Raw genomic sequence first — 17,578 nt, 5'->3', positions numbered from 1 at the left:
TAATATAGAAACATACTTATTTTAAGAGTATCGTTCTCACTATAATGAGTATGGTTGGCAATGAATGGAGGAGAATGGATAGAAAGAAGTATCGTACTGACATGTGCTTCGTACTCATGAAATAGTTTCGATATTAATTATAACCGTGTCATCGATATTTTTACGTGTTCAACTGGAATTTTTATCGACTTTTAATCGATCAATATTTTCCTGTCTTATCTTGCTCATTTCATAGAACGTCCCTAGGCCAACTGTGACATTTTGGTGTCATTTGTCAATAACTGACAGTTATGACAGTAGGTAACTTATTTGTCATTGATGGATTGAAAAAATACACAAAATCAACCTAACATATTTTCAATTTTCATTAATTTTTTTCCGTGTGATAAATTGTATATAAGAAAGTGCTCCAGATGTTATCAATAAAACGTTTGCCCGCACTGTCTCCCTCGAGAATTCAGTCGAATCTTCATTTTCAGTTGAAAAATGGTTTAATTGAGCGACAAATAAGTAAACACTACCACTCGAATTTATTAAGTTTATGTAAATCGGTATCTGCTTTGCATAGTTTAACAAGAAAATCGCGACATCCCGTAAGTATTAGCTGGCAGGAGAACAAAATTATTAAAAAATGCAGCTTTTATTAAAATTGCGCAACAATTCGGAATCTTCATCCTTCTGTCCTATGAGAGAGAACTGGAATTGTAAATGGCCTAAAGTGAGAAATTGAGTAGGTGTAGGCTGATTGTGATGGGGATTAATGCTATATATTTTGTATCTTTTACAGCAATTACAACATTTCAATGCAGAATTTAAAGCTGCGTGCAGTCTACTCCAACGCTCCGACTTACCTGGTTTAAATTTGTTTCATAATAACTCAAATATAAGAAATTTACATACAAGCTCTACATATTACAATCAAAATGAAAATAAGGATAAGGTATGTTGCATAATATTACCTATTGTATAGTAACTGATAGGTATCGTAATTTTTTTATATGGAAAATCATATTACAGATTCAGCGCAACATTGGCCACCACCTATAAATCTATTAATCCACAATTTTCCACAAAACCCCAATCCACAATGTAGCATTGCTTACTAGCTTATTACATTGTTTATGTTTAGCACTCTTCTAGGAAAAGATTTTTTTAATGGCATTTTTAAACTGTATAACTAACTCTTGAACTTTAATATTAATATAGATTTTATTTAGTTTTATAACAATCCATGCTTCCAAATGCATAAATTGTGAAGTTTTTTGAACTGTTTTGGAGATGAGGATCTATGTAGTTACTACAATTCTTCAGTAATTGAGAAAGTGTCTCAAGGGAGAAGTTAGAGTTTGATATTGCCAGGTTACAAACATGTTACTCTTTTAAGAATATATTTATTTTCTGGGGAATCAACTAAGTATTGTGTATTGTTTTGGGCATATGCATATCAAGCATTCCACCTAAGCCAACATGTGGACATGCCATAATAGTATGATATTGAGTCATTGTAAAGTACAACTGTAAGCTTGTAAAGAAATGTATTGTTTGGACTAAATGGATAAAATGCAGCATAAAAAACACAAGTGTAACTTCTATTCAGACTAAAAATTGGTAAACCCAGAGGAGGCTAAACAAGATGGCAACCATTATTGGTTGACAACATGATTTGCTTCTATCACATCATGTCATTAACAATATAGTAGTTCTAGTTGATGTAACTAAGCAGAACTTGAAGTTGCAGTATTTAGTACTGCACAAATTCTGGGTGTAGTTTGAAACTGCTTGGGATGTTATACCTCTCAACACTATTGAGAATATGGTAGCACCTCTCAACACTTAGTTTGTTGTGGGTATCTTATACCAAGGCTTGCAAAAGCCTTAATGGCTGGCTAATCCACTTCTGAAGAATATTTTTTTTTATTCCACTACACTAGGGTCTAACTTCCTTGACTTTGTCACATCTTTGTCTGTAGGGTGGTAGCCACAGCCACACACACAAGACCAGACCAGAGGAAATAGAGAAATAATAAATTCTCAAATGGCCCCATGCTGGGAATCAAGCCTCGTACCTCCTAATTAAATTCACAGTGCTCACCGTTTGAACCAGTTCCCAAATCTGAAAACTAAACTAAAATAACAGTTCTTGAAGATTAGAACATTCATTAGTAGTATTGCTCTTTTCACTAATTTTTCTATGTTAAAGAATAGTACTATTTTTTGAAATGTCAATTTAGTTAAAGCTTACAATATGGCACCATTATATAACAGTCTCCCGCTGTGTCTGTCTGCCTATCTGTCAGAATGCAATAAACTAGAAAAAAAAACAGTCAATTCGAGAACTTCCTTCTTTTTTAGAGTCTGTTGATAAAGGTTTGTCACACTGTTTGCACCAATCGACATGGCAGTGATAAATGGGTCACTGGGTTTATAATTCATTAAAGTTTCCCGTAAATTGGCTAAAGTTAAATTAGGAAAAAAAATCATGCCAACTGAAATTTTGATATTGATGGTACTTATATTTTATGTACTACATGGTTAATTACATACTAATCATCACTTATAAAGTAGTACCCGAGGCTATATGTTTGACTGATACAGTAAAAAAATCTGTTTTTGTTTCTATTATGTTAATTCCTTTTTACTGTCCATTTTTCAGGATGGTAATAAGAAAAAAGAGAATGAAGAGCCAAATATACCGTCCTTGTTAATTAAAGCAGCATTTTGGATGTTGATGACTTTTACTCTGATAGCGCTGAGTTCATACCTGGTGCCAGGTGACAACACACAGGGTGAAGTAAGTACAAAAAAAGATAATATGACAGTCGCCCTATTAAAAATACAGTTTGGTTCATATTTTATTGTTTATATCATGTTTTATTCTTATTCAACAGATGATCAGATATGTGTCTTGGAATGAATTCATTTATTCCATGCTTTCAAAGGGCGAGGTGGAAGAAATAATTGTGCGACCGGACTTGGAAATTGTCACTATTATTTTGTATGAGGGAGCTGTTATAAAAGGAAAGAGGGTAAGTCAGTGAAAATGAAATAAGCTAACACATTATTGATTAAATAAAACTTGACATTTATCTATCTATAGATAGAAACGAGACTATGTAATTATAACACTGAAACAATTTAAAAATAACATGTAATAACGATGTAAGTTGACTGAATGCCTCGTTGGTCTAGTGGTTAGCATGTTTAACTACGGATCACGAGGTTCTGACTTCAAAACTACATCAAGCCAAAAATTGTTAGGTAATGTGGTTATCCTGTCAAAGAATTTACATTACCAGTCGGCAGTTAGTAAATTAACGGCGATAACCCCCGTGCCTCGGAGAGCATGTTAAGCCGTCGGTCCCGGTTATTATCAAAAACTTGTGACACGTCGTTAAAGCCCACCAACCCGCATTGGAGCAGAGTGCTGGTTCTATACTTTTAAACCATCTCCCTTATACAAGAGACCTATGCCTGAGGTGCGTAAATAGTCTGGGGACGATGATGTTTAAGTTATTGAGATGGTTTTAACAATTATTGTTAAATTAACATGGGTATGTATTCAAAATTAACATGATCGATTTGCTATGATTTTAGGCAAACCATCGAGTCTATCATATGAATGTCGGCAATATACAACGCTTTGAGGAAAAACTTCGCGAGACTGAATCGAGCTTAGGCGTCAAAGAGGGTGAGTTAGATATCGGCCTATATTGGTGCTAGTACTGTTACACACAAATCTCTTACCTTAATGTGGATGCTACAACAGGTGACGGACAAGCGAACCGGCTATACCATAGACTAAACTCCGCGAGCTACGAGCGGTCGGCTAATTTTCAATCATATATCTCTCATCGCCTTACGATAAATATACAACGTGTAAAGTAATAACGAAATAATGTTTCAGGGTGCATACGTATATTTCATAAGGAATCACCCTGTAAAAATATTAAATCAAAAGAAGCATATTTATTTTTCCATACAAACGAATTCAAAACATTCTAAGTGTTTACTTTTGACAACCCTATTGAAGATAAAAGACCGACACGTGCGTAGTACCTACGCTACGTTATGCGTACCTAATAAAGTGACAGGAGTCACTTGATTTTATTTTTGCATGTGATATTAGAGCTGTATCTGATTTCCTTCAGTAATAACTATGGAAATGGTTTACTCATAAACTACTAGCGTTACGGTTTCACAGATAAGTCTTAGAGACAGACAATGCCAGTCCACGGTTGGACTTATGAAAATTTGCCCATATTCACCAAGCTGACGGGGTGATTATCGCAGTATATGGTAGTACTAGCACATAGGACGCTACCGCCCGTTCTCCTGCTTTATTTCCTTAGTGGCCTCGTGCGACTCCCGCGTGAATAGTAGGGGTGGCCACGACAGTATTCTGATGTGCCGTCACCACACACCATCATCGAAACGAACAGAAAAAAAACGTTCTTGTGAATTTGACATGACAGCACCTCTTGTGGCGTCCTCAAAGCTATAGATCAGGTTTAAAAATAGTTCCATCCTTTTCTGTGTATGTGACCTGTAAAGTTTGACGTTTGTGTGAAACAGAGTCAACACCAATGGTGCCAATTCTGTTGTACTATACATACTACTATAAATAATACGATAATACAGACATCACCATCTAGCCCCAAAGTAAGCGTAGCTTGTGTTATGGGTACTAAGATAACTGATGAATACTTTTATAAATAGTATAAATACGTATAATATACAAATAAACACCCAGACACTGAAAAACACTCATGGTCATCACACAAACATTTTTTAGTTGTGGGAATCGAACCCTCGGCCTTTACTCGGAAAGCAGGGCGCTGCCCACTGCGCCAATCGGCCGTCAAACATAAAACTCTAAACTTGCCATGTTTAAAAGTAGTGCTATCCTTTTGCAGGATTTAGAGTGTAAAGGACAGTACTATTTTTTACCTGTCAATTGGTTTAGTTTAGATATTTGTTAACTCCCTACGAAAAAACGACGAGTCTCTGGTGTCTGTCTGTGGCATCGTAGCTCCCGAAAGGATAACCCGATTTTGATTTGGTTTTTTTGTTTGAGGGATGATTTAGTCGGGAGTTTTTTTAGCTATGTTTAAAGAAAATCGGTCCAAGATGGTCGTCGCAGGGTGATTATATGTTTTATCACAACTCCCTTATATGCGCATCAAATAAAAAGGCTAGTAAAATGGTGAAAATTATTTTATTGTCTGATCAATGCCCCTAGGTAGAGGAAAGTGGAGTAATGACTGACAATTATGCTATGACATAATGAATTTTGGTTTTATGTCAACATCATCATGATCTTAATATCAACCGATAGACGTCCACTGTTGGACATAAGTCTTTTGTAGGGAGTTCCAAATTCCACGGTTTTAAGCCGCTTAAGTCCAACGGCTACGTGCGATGCGCTGAATCTCGTCTGTCCACCTTGTTATGGATCGACCAACGCTGTCCTTACCAGTGCAGGGCTGACATTCCAGCCCCTTGGGACCCTAACGTCCAGCTTTTTTCTTATGTGCCCGTTTTTATGTAGCTTAATTTAGTTTTAATTCTATGTACAGTGGCGTGCACAGGGTTATCGACCAGGGTATGCATAAAGAAGGAAAATTGTTCTCCTTAAGAAACACACAAAAATTCTAGGTTAGGCAGTGCTTTTGTGCTTGTATGAAGTGCACGCCACTGGCTATGTACAATATAATTGGCGCCATTGTTATAATACAAATGTACTTCCTGTGAGATTGAAGATTCAAATAGGCTGATGAATATTTTAGGCGTACGCGTCATATACGACCGAAATGGTAGTGTAGCGGGGAAAATCTTCACTACTCTTCTCATCGCTGCCGTCATACTCTCCTTCCTGTATTCTACCAAGTCGATGAAGATGAACATCAACTTAGGCGGATTTGTAAGCATAGTTAATTATAACTCTCTAAATCATCACCACCACAACCACCACCACCACCACCACAACCACCACCACCACCACCACCACCACCACCACCACCACCACCACCACCACCACCACCACCACCACCATATTTAAGCACATATTTTGAATAGTGCTATGCTAGCTTCCTTTATCGATCTATCATAATCATCGACATTTTAAGCAACCCATTGCCGGCCTACTCGAGGTCACATTCTTTCGACGTATTTATTATATATAGTGATAGATTTCACAAGCTTCTGAAAACAATATAGAACGCAAGACATTTTCCTTCCCTGTAAAACAAGTGACATTTAATTTCTTAACTGAAAAAAATACAATAAACTATAACATTTTATCTGACCATTGGAAAAGCCTACGACAGATGGAAATAACAAATTAAAAAAATAAATTAAAAGTGCTACATTTGTAATACATGTATCAAAATCAAAACTCAAAAATAACTGGACTGATTTGTTTATATTTTTATGTTTTGTTTTTTTCAATAAAGCGGTGTTTTAAACAGCAAAAATCGGATGGCGCTCTTTAGGTAGTATAAAGTTTATCAGGTCATCTAGTTTGTATTAAATAATTACAGAGTCAATTGAGAAGGGCAAAGTTCACACTAGTGGATTCTATGAGTGGACAGGGCAAAGGAGTCAAGTTCCAAGACGTGGCCGGCCTTAAGGAGGCAAAGATTGAAGTTATGGAGTTCGTAGATTATCTGAAGAGACCAGAGCATTACAAAAGTTTGGGAGCGAAGGTACGTAAAGCAGTTATTAAGGTACTGAGAATAACGTTGCTGACTTCTTTTGTAAGAAACAAAATAAAGAACCGGCTTCTAAAACACATCCCTTATAGCAAATTTTTATTGGTATTTTTAGAATGCCATCGATTGCCATGGGAGACAGAGGTATGCCTTCTTTTTGTCCGTGGAAGTATCTTTGGTCCAAAATTCTACGCGGCTATACCGTACTCTTAAAAGATTCAAATTTGAAAGAATAATAAACGTACAATCGGAGCTTCCTCTTATCTATTCCAGAAAAATTTACTTAGAACAAAGTCTATTTAATTAAATATCAGTTAGATCATTCATTTAATTACCAAATACACTAGCTAAATACATAGATGTTAAGTTACATAAAGCTAAAAAAAAACTTTAAATATAATAAATTTAGAGATGTACCGAGTCACACCGCGTACCAGTACCGATTTTACTCGGTTTCATTGTCGCCAAACCGAGTTACTCAGTTTAGGTTTCCACACCTTTGAGAAGCAAAAACAAGTTTATGCAGGCGTGGCAACCCGGGCTGCGAGCGTGGATCATACTGCTTCCGCTTTAAGTGCCCTTTATGCAATTTTTGTACGTCTCGCATACAGAAAGCAAATGTCTTTTATGCAAGTTGAATACGTCTCGTACATAGAGAACAAGTGTCGCTTATGCATGTTTTGTATGTTGCGTATAAAGAGAGCGATTGTCATTTATGCAAATTTGGTATGTCTCGTATGCAGGAAGCAAGTGTCTTTATACATTTTTAGTAGACACAAATGTACGTATACCTATGTAGTTTAGTACGTCTCATATTCAGTTCGCAAGTAGCTCTATGCAAGCTTAGTACGTTTTGTATGCAGAGAGCAAATGTCGTTTATGCAAAAAAATCTATGTAACGTGTAAAGGTCACAAGTGTCTTTAATGCAAGTTTAATACGTTTCGAGTAATAAACGAGTACTCGGTACATCAATACACTTTACACAATCGGTTTAAGTTAAAAAATAGTGCAGTTACATATCTCGCAGAACTGCGAGCAACCTTGCTCCAAGGATCCGCAAATATGATACTTTGAAGTGGTCAGCGGTGAACAAAATTTCTTATTATTTTACAGGTACCTAAAGGTGCATTGTTGCTGGGACCTCCGGGTTGCGGGAAGACCATGCTGGCAAAAGCTGTAGCTACCGAATCTAATGTACCGTTCCTGTCCATGAACGGATCGGAGTTTATCGAGATGATCGGTGGCCTAGGAGCCGCAAGGGTAAGGTAAGGTTCTAGAGGGCTACAATCCAGAAAATTAAAGCCCGTAAATAATAAGCGAAGGGGGTGATAGCCTAGTGGGTAAGGCTTCGGATTTCCTTTCGTGGAGACCGAGTTCGAGCCCCGGTACACACCACTAATTTTTGGTTCTTATGTGCGTTTTTAATTCAAGCAATTTAAATATCACTTGCTTTAAACGGTGACGGCGAGGAAACCTGTATGAGTGAAGTCCACCAATCCGCACAGGGCCGGCGTGGTTGACTACGGCCTTAACCCCTTCTCATTGTGGGAGGAGACCTCTGACTTGTATGCTTTGATATCAAAATGTAGAGTCGTGGTTAACAGGCATAGTAACAAAAAATATGGTATTAATCGAAAAGCGTATTTGAGATTGGTATTTATTATCAATAAATAAAACTGCAATTTGTGCGAACAAAACGTTTAATTTCTGCAGAAATAAGATATATTTTTGGAAATAGTAGACACTTCTGAACATCATAAGGCGGATTTTCATTATAATTAGTCATAATGGCTATTGTTATACCTTTATTTAATTTCAAATTAATTTTGAATATTGTAAATTTTTTACAGAGATCTCTTCAAAGAAGCCAGTGCTCGAGCACCCTGTATAATCTATATAGACGAGATGGACGCAGTGGGCAGAGCAAGATCCTCGGGGGCGTCATCATGGGGTCCAGGGGGCGGTGAAGGGGAGCAGACCCTGAACCAGTTGCTAGTTGAAATGGATGGAATGAAGAGTCGCGAAGGCGTTGTGGTGTTAGCATCGACCAACAGAGCTGATGTTTTGGACAAGGTCAGTTATTCAATTCCTATTATTAAGAAAGAAAGTTATCAATTTATTCTAATCAATAATAATGAAAACATCGCAAATACCAATCTTATATCTTATACTAATATATAAAGCTGAGGAGTTTGTTTGTTTGTTTGCTTGAACGCGATGATCTCAGGAACTACTTAATAATGTATCCATTATATCCAGAAGCGGTACTCGAGCTCACATATAAAATAATTAACCATCACAGTAAAGGTGACAAAGATGTAACAGTTTTTTTGGACCTAGCAAAGGCATTTGACACTGTACAAATTCCTTCACTGTTAGTAAAACTCGAAGGAATGGGTATTCGTGGAAATAAACTAAATCTTTTCGAAGCTACCTCTCCGCTCGCTTCCAAATCACTTAAATCCACTCGAGTGATGAGCTACCAATTTCTTATGGCGTCCCGCAGGGTAGCATTATAGGCCCAACACTGTCATATTTATAAATAATTTATGTAACCTGCATCTACCCAACTGCAAAATAGTCTCCTTCGCCGATTATACTGCATTAACTTTCGCTGGTACAAACAAAAGTGAGTTCGATTAAATTACTATCACACACACACGCACGGACACTTACACATACATACGCATACGCATACGCACACGCACACGCACTGGCACACACACTCGCACACGCGCACACACACCATTGTATAAACATCGCCTAAATCATTAGGTATTCTTTGCACGTCTTCGTCAGTGGGGTGGTAACAACCGTATTCCTTATCCTATTCTCTCTCCCTTGCACAGGCGTTACTTCGGCCCGGTCGTTTTGACAGGCACATTCTGATTGATCTGCCGACATTGCAAGAGCGGGAGGAGATTTTCGAGAGGCATCTCAAAAGTATCGTACTGGAGCCTTTGCAACAGCATTACGTTAAACGGTAGGCCTCTATTTATTAGTATTGAATTTTTAGAATGTTACGTAAGCCTATCCGCTAGATAAGCTTTTATTTAAACTTTTTATTTGTACACCAATATGGGGCCGTTCAAGTATTATAGTAGTAGATAACATAATTATTTACCTTTGTACACATCGCAACCAGTGGCGTGCACCGGTTTTCATACCAGAGTATGTATACAGTAGAGAAATTTCATAAAAGAGCAAAAACCTGCTATGGAAATACGAGTAGGGTAGGCAATTTTAGGGCAGGCAGTGCTTTCGTGCATATATGAAGTGAGATTTTCACTGTTGTTTGGACACAAAGCAATGCATGCAATAATGGCTATGTGAGGGTTATGTATGTTCTTGATTCTGAAATAAATAAAAAACGCCTTTAAGCATCAAGCGGCGATATAGCATCATGTTTAAGTTACTCTGTTGTAGTGGATTCCGTTGGCTACTTATATTCCATGCTTTCGATGAGACTTTATTATTGAACCTAGGTTTAGGAAAGGCTCATACCTAAAATCGGCCGATCATAGTTTATAAGTTTTGGAGCATTTATATAATACATAAATCTTTTCATTCTGATCAGGAATGTATACATGTAGTATTTTTCAAAACTTTATATAAATATATATATAAAATTTGGAACAACTAAAAACCTTAAATAAATAAAAAAATACTCTATAATTCGTTTGAGGTGACTGAGGCATTTATAGCTATCGAGAATATATGTACCTATTCTGAAAGAAATATGGTCGCGAATATCATATCTTTTAAACGCTGAGAAGAATTGAATAGTTTTAAATTATTTACTCTACTCCCATGCTTTAGATCATCTGTAGAACATTCCGAATCTCTCTGATTGTGTTGGTTGGTAAAACACCTAATGTCATAATAACCACTCATGTAATACTATTATCACCCACACTCGTAAGCACTATAACTGCATTCAGCATCTTAACACCCTCATGTTCTATTAATTCTACGTTCGTAAGAGTTACGGAAATTCAAGTAGGCGTAGACCTTTCTGTGAAAGAGGTTGTTGACAGGGTTCTCAGCGGTATTTTCGGGGTTCCGGGCAGAACCCCGGAGATACAGCTACGCTTGAATCGGTCGCTAAGCGGCATTGTTACAATGCTGTATTCCGGTCGGACGGGCGTGTTGGTGTCATTAAAGGCATATTGATGGACACATGTCGGCATGTTGCAGGACGTGGTCCATGCCCTGCGAATTGTTGCTCTGTTTATATTGGTGATACATTTCTGGTTACCATCAGGTAGGCTAACTTGGTCCGTCAATTCATACCGATATTATTTTCTTCTTGAGCTGTGTTTAACGCCTTTGGTTGCCTGGATGAGATCGCTATGTAGCAATAAGGCCGCCAAATTGTATACTTTTGGTGATAAGGCCGCCTTTGCACCCCAGCACTAAGTACTGTTTTCCTTATAAAATTCCTAATGTGTTGTGTTGCAATAAAGTGTTTCTATTCTATTCTGTTCTACTTTTTGTCAAATTTTTATTTATAATTTTTCTATATGTTTATATGGTGTACAATAAAAGTGTATTCATTAATTTATTCATTCATTATGAATGCGAAATGTGCTTTTTTATTGGTTTGTTTCTCCTTACTTAACCTTTAACCAAGCGATCAATCTACTTGTGTTCTGGGCTAGTTGAAAGGACGAAAAGTAACAGTATACTTTTGGTCCTGGACAACATTCGTATTCTTACACCGAACATCGTTCTTACTTCACAAATCAACCAAAACGATTTATACACTGTGAAAACAAGTAAGTTGGTATGTTCAATGGTTGGCTATTCCTGTCAGGCTCGCATACCTAACTCCGGGATTCAGCGGAGCGGACATCGCGAATGTTTGCAACGAGGCAGCGTTACATGCTGCTCGTCACAAGCAGAACATTGTCAAAGCGACCGACTTAGAATACGCCGTCGAGAGAGTTGTTGGTGAGCACATATAATAACCCCCTTATCTCCACTTTACTCACTCTGATGACAATGTTTCAACGCTGTTGAGACGAGCATCTACCAAAAAATTAATGGCTTCGAATCGCTTTACTCTTAATCATCATCATCAGCATCGTATCAACCCATTACCCACCCTCAATGGGAAGGGGTTAACGCCAGCGCGGAATGGTGGACTCCATACACCTTTGGGAACATTATGCAAAACTCTCAGGCATGCAGGTTTCCTCACGATGTTTTCCTGGGATTCTTACTGGGTCCCCCGAAAGTGACATTTAAGTCACACACTTTATACTAGATGCTTAATCATCATCATACATGTCTCGCCGTCTACGTAAGACGATTCAAACATTGTCTCGGAGACATTTTCTCCTGTGACTGTATCCGACCAATTCGTGAGCGACAATTTCGACCAAACTTGCTACACCAAAAAATGACCACCAACGCATTCGCGACACTGATCCGCCTCTTCGCTCTCCTCAATGCATTAACACCAAACCACGACTCCACACCCCTCCCGGAAACAACCTCTCCATCCACTCCTGGCCTCCTGTGATAATAAAGTAATTTCCTCACTTGTCTTACTCTAAAGCCTATTGAGTATTATTTCGGTTTTCATTACACATTGTATATGTTATAAATTACTTGTACTTTAACTCCAGGTGGTACGGAAAAACGCAGCCACGCAATGTCACCAGGGGAAAAGAAGATTGTAGCGTTTCATGAATCTGGCCATGCGCTAGTAGGCTGGCTTCTAGAACACACCGACGCCCTCCTCAAGGTCACAATTGTGCCCCGGACCAACAAGGCGCTTGGATTCGCCCAATATACCACTTCCGATCAGAAGTTGTATTCCAAAGAGGAGGTATATTAGAATTCTTATCCATATTAATATTTACTATTGCCCGCGACTTTCTCAGAGTTATAATCCGGGATAGAATGTATCAAATGGCAATCTCCGGGATGCAAAATTCTTTCTACCGAGTCATTTTATGTTCAGTTTATTTCTCTCTCTCTTTCTCATTCTCTTTTTGTCCTTTGTGCGGTCTTGCGCCAAGTGAAACAATGTTTCCACACTAACGATATTGGTCCATTAACGCATGTTGCGCAACCATGACTTTTCCTTATTCCAACACGTCGTTTGCCCTCTACTTTGCCCATCATTTTGAGCTGGAGCAGTTGTTATCGCTCATGTCTCAGTATGTGGCCCAGATATTTGACTTTTCTCTTTTTAATGATTGGCAGTAATCCCCGGATTCTGGCGACGCGTTGGAGTACTCTCACATTAAAAACTTTCTGTGTCCAGTTAATGCGGAGCATGTATATGTAACAAATAACATTTTTAATTCCCGCGGGTTATATGTACCAGCAACTTTTTATGCATGAATATTATTGTATGCCCATCCTCAGGATACAAGCTGCATGTGTGCCAAATTTCATCAAGATCGCTTCAACGATTTAGATGAACATTGTAAATAAACAAATTAATCAAAAACTTTCGTATTTAAACTACGCCGAACTCGACTCCCTCGTTAATTTTTATGATGCGTAGGCGTGACGTCATAGAGGAGCGTCGTGCCGCTTGCCCTGACGGCATGCTGGTCAATGTACTAATAGATGTTTCACATCATAAAGCTGAAAAAAACTAAATAATTATGCTTTCAGCTTTTCGACCGCATGTGTATGGCGCTAGGAGGGAGAGCAGCTGAAGCTATCACTTTCAACTCGATAACCAGCGGTGCCCAGAACGACCTGGAGAAAGTCACCAAAATTGCGTATGCGGAGGTAACGTTAATGATAAACCAAATGAAATAACCACCACCATTACCGGCCTACTACTGGCCACAGGTCCCACAATGAGAAGGGGTTAAGGCTGTAGTCTACAACGCATACATAAATAATTACAATAAACAGACAAACACACAGTAACTGAAAAACATTCATCACACAAACATTTTCCAGTTGCGGGAATCGAACCCACGGCCTTGGACTCAGAATGCAGGGTCGCGGCCCACTGCGCCAATCAATCCGTCCTCAATCGGCACTGGTTCAGCTTGGAGATTACGGTGTTTATTTATTTATTTATTTATTTATTTATATCCTTATAAGTTTTGACAGCTAGTCAAAACTTATACTAAGTCAGTTACAGACAGGTTTTAACCCCTTCTCATTGTGGGGAGAGACCCATGACCTGTAGTGGGCCCTGTCCGGTAATGGGTTGATATGATGATGACGATGATGAGTCTTAGATATGTATGCAGGAACGAGAAAAAATGGTAAAAGCCGCTAGTGTTGACAATAATTTATTGGAGTTTACTCCTTAAGAATCGATTTTCTTATATATAACGCCCGGTATGAGAAAAATGTGAGGAGTAAGATCTACTGATAAATGACCTCGTTACGTTTTCGATTTGCGACGTTGCATGCCCGGCAACTGTGATGCGCAAACATGCAACGTCGCTTTCGTTTAATTAACTTATTTTTCCTATTTAAGTTACCAAGGAAACCGAATGATATCTAGATCAAGAAATAAACACATAAATGTATGGGACAGAGTGAGATAGAAAACATTATACATTTTTTTCCTGTTATTGTTACCATGGAAACTAAATAATAATCATTAAATTTAACCTTATAGTTCTGATACTCTACATCCACCTCAATGTCTCGTTGGCTACTTTTCAGAAGTTACACTTCCGCCGTGTGTGAATAAATTGCACATGATTTTTAATTTACCCTTTCATATGGTATTAATCTTTATTCAGTTAAATAAACTCTTTTTGCGTATGTTTCGACAATCGTTCTTAAGGAGTAAACTCCAGTCGTGCGTCGGAGTTGACACACACTTTTTATTTTTATCCTTTCAGGTGCGAGTTTTCGGCATGTCACCAACAGTTGGACTGCTGTCATTCCCAGATATAAAAGATCGAGAGAAGTCTCCCTTTAGTAAAGCGCTCAAAAACCTGATAGACATGGAGGCGAAGAAACTGATCGCTGATGCTTACTTCCGCACCGAGGATATATTGAGAAAGAACCAGGACAAGCTTAAAGCGGTTAGTTGACGAAATATCGTTACTTTATTAGCTCTATATATATTATACTAGCGGACCCCAGCGCCATCTGTCGGGCTGATTTGTGAATCTAAACCATCCACCCAAACGTATACCAAAAAAATCATTCAATACCGTCCAGCCGTTTTTGAGGAGTTCAGTGACATACACACGCACACAAGAATATACAACGTGTAACAGAATTACGAAATAATGTTGAAGGATGCATAAATATACTTGATCTGGAATCACCCTGTAATAATATTAAATCAACAAAAGCATATTTATTTTTCCATACAAACGAATTAATAATTGTAAACTTATGACAACACTATTAAAGATAAAAGACCGACACGCGCATAGTACCTACGCTACGCGACGCGTACCTATACAGTGACAGGAGTCACATGATTTTATGTTTGCGTGTACTGTTATGACTGTATCTGTGTTTTTTTTTTGTAAAAACTATGGCAGTGGTTTACTCAAAAACTATTAGCGTTTCGTTTTCACAGATAAGCCTCAGAGACAGTAAATAATGTGCCTCTAAAGCCTGTAAAGTATTATTTCAGGTTTCATTTACACGTTGTATAGACTAACGCTTGACTGCAATCACACCTGTTGGTAAGACCAGCCTACGATTGAGCGCGCTTGCCTAGAAGTTGCCTATTTACTCTGCATTTGAAGCTACCCAGATTATAGGTATTGGGGAAGACGGAAGATGGAAGGGCATTCCAGACCTTTGCATTGCGTATCAGAACTGAAGAAGCAAAGCGCTTCGTACTTGTTGATGGTATTTCAATAACGTGACGGTGCAGATTCTTTCGGTGCCTCGCAGTTCGATGGTAGAAAGGAGATGGGTTTAACCAAATCGAATAGCTCCTATATAAAGAATAGGAAAGGGGTCATTATCATCAACCCTTCACCGGCCCATTTCAGGGCAGTCTTAGAATGAGAAGGGTTTAGGCCGTACACCAAAATCCCTGAAGGCGGAGTGCCCGGGGATAAAACTCGCGCCGCCCAAAAGTGAAACCGAAACCCTAATCTGTGGCTATTGCCACTGGAAAGTATAGCACTACTTAATCTTTTCAATGTTTGATCTGAAGATTTTGGATTATATTATTTTTTGACGGCCGACCGAGTGGGCAGCGACCCTGCTTTCAGAGTACAAGGCCATGGGTTCGATTCCCCAACTGGAAAATTTTCGTGTGATGAAAATAAATGTTTTTCAGTGTCTGGGTCAGTGTTTATCTGTATATTACAAATACTTATGTATATTATTCATAAAAATATTCATCTGTCATCTTAGTACCCATAACCACAAGCTACGCTTACTTTGGGGCTAGATAGCGATGTGTGTATTGTTTTAGTAGAATATTTATTGTATATCGCTCATTACTTTCAGGTGTAAGTTGACACTGAATTAAAAAACGCAAACATCAAATAACTTAAATAATTTATGTTACAGCTTGCTGAAGAATTAATAAAGAAAGAGACACTCAACTTCAAAGACGTCGAAGGTATATTGGGCCCGCCGCCGTTCCCCAGGAAGAAGTTCATCGACCCCGTGGAGTTCGAGAGTAATTTGAGAAGTATGGAAAATGCAGCGAATTCCGACGACAACGGCGAGATCGGCGCTCCCTCCGCCAAACCAGACACTACATCCTCTGTCTAAATACTAACGCTTTTAGTATTATTATTGCTATTATAAGTGAACTAGTCTAGCTAAAATATAAAATCAGTTGTTACATGGTTTTTTATTCCAATCAGCCTTATAAATGGGTCGTGGATAACAAATGCATCTAACTAAGAAGGTTGCTCTTTTGGTCACGAGCTGCAATAGCTGTTATTGCTACCTTCACTTAAATCATATAAACCTGGCTCGGTTCGTAAGGAACCAGTGGCGTGCACTCCATACATGCGCAAAAGCAATGCCTACCCGACAATTTATATGTAACTCGTTTAGGAGGAGGATATTTGCCATTTTATGCTATCTTCCTGCCGTATGCATACCCTGGTAAGAAACCCAGTGCACGCCACTGTAAGGTACTTGTTACTTAATATTACGAGTCGTAAAAATCTGTTTTTTTTGAAGTATTAAACTCTGTTTCGCCAAATTAAAATTCACCTTATGTCACACGTTATTTTGAGTCGCAAATCCTGTACGTCAGATTTTTGTTATGCAAACGCTGTCAAAAGTCAAAACTAAAGAATTGGAAACAAATTTGAGCTTTAAGTTAATGTAGATAGGATTCCGTTTACTATGATGTCCAAGTATTTCCATATTCTAAAACGACTCCTCGTTTGCGAGCGATCTAATTTTGTAGTAAGGCTACTGGATCTGTTCCTTGCGCAAGTAGCCCGAGTATGTTTGCGCGCTTAGACGCCTCAACCAATCCTCATATATAGGACATAGCGCTGTTTATGAGGATACCCTACCCCCGATCGTAAGACGTACCCAAGGGAACTGCTCAATACACTGACCGTGGAAGACCTGGCTACGTAGCCAGTAGTGTATTACTCCAATCTCAAGATTATTAGTCCAATAAAAAGTTACCCAGTTGTGACCGTGCCGTGTTTGCGACACGCGCTTAGCTTACCATCCGCAGAAGGCCCCTGGCCGTCTCGGATCTCCCAGAGGCCCTGAAAGGGGAAATCACACTCAAAATCTGGGCGTATTCTTTCGGAAAGTTCTGCGTTGTGTAGGCATTGTCTGCGAATAGTAGGAGCCTATAGGAAAAAGTAGGCTCCCGTACAGCCTATATCCATCCTTCATTCTAATTCACTATTCTAAAAATGAGGCATAAGTTCAGATCGCTACCTTGTCTGGTTGAGTTGAGTTGATCCAG

The 17,578-nt window shown here is 38.6% G+C and overlaps 1 protein-coding gene across 1 annotated transcript; it reads left to right on the top strand.

The window, feature by feature from the left end:
- Nucleotides 1–333: 333 nt before the first annotated feature.
- LOC120636442 (paraplegin) lies at nucleotides 334–16,477 on the top strand. Its single transcript, XM_039907920.1, has 15 exons — nucleotides 334–593; nucleotides 788–940; nucleotides 2,654–2,791; nucleotides 2,889–3,026; nucleotides 3,595–3,688; nucleotides 5,787–5,920; nucleotides 6,540–6,704; nucleotides 7,825–7,976; nucleotides 8,562–8,784; nucleotides 9,561–9,694; nucleotides 11,528–11,664; nucleotides 12,345–12,547; nucleotides 13,348–13,467; nucleotides 14,550–14,735; nucleotides 16,198–16,477. The coding sequence occupies exons 1-15, from the start codon at nucleotides 414–416 to the stop codon at nucleotides 16,402–16,404; spliced, it is 2,364 nt and encodes a 787-aa protein (XP_039763854.1). The 5' UTR covers nucleotides 334–413; the 3' UTR covers nucleotides 16,405–16,477.
- The last annotated feature ends 1,101 nt before the right edge of the window (nucleotides 16,478–17,578 follow it).

This window comes from Pararge aegeria, chromosome Z (genome assembly GCF_905163445.1).
Source record: "Pararge aegeria chromosome Z, ilParAegt1.1, whole genome shotgun sequence".
NCBI lineage: Eukaryota > Metazoa > Arthropoda > Insecta > Lepidoptera > Nymphalidae > Pararge > Pararge aegeria.
Note: the sequence above shows the minus strand (reverse complement) of the source record. Positions and strands in the feature narration are given on the sequence as shown.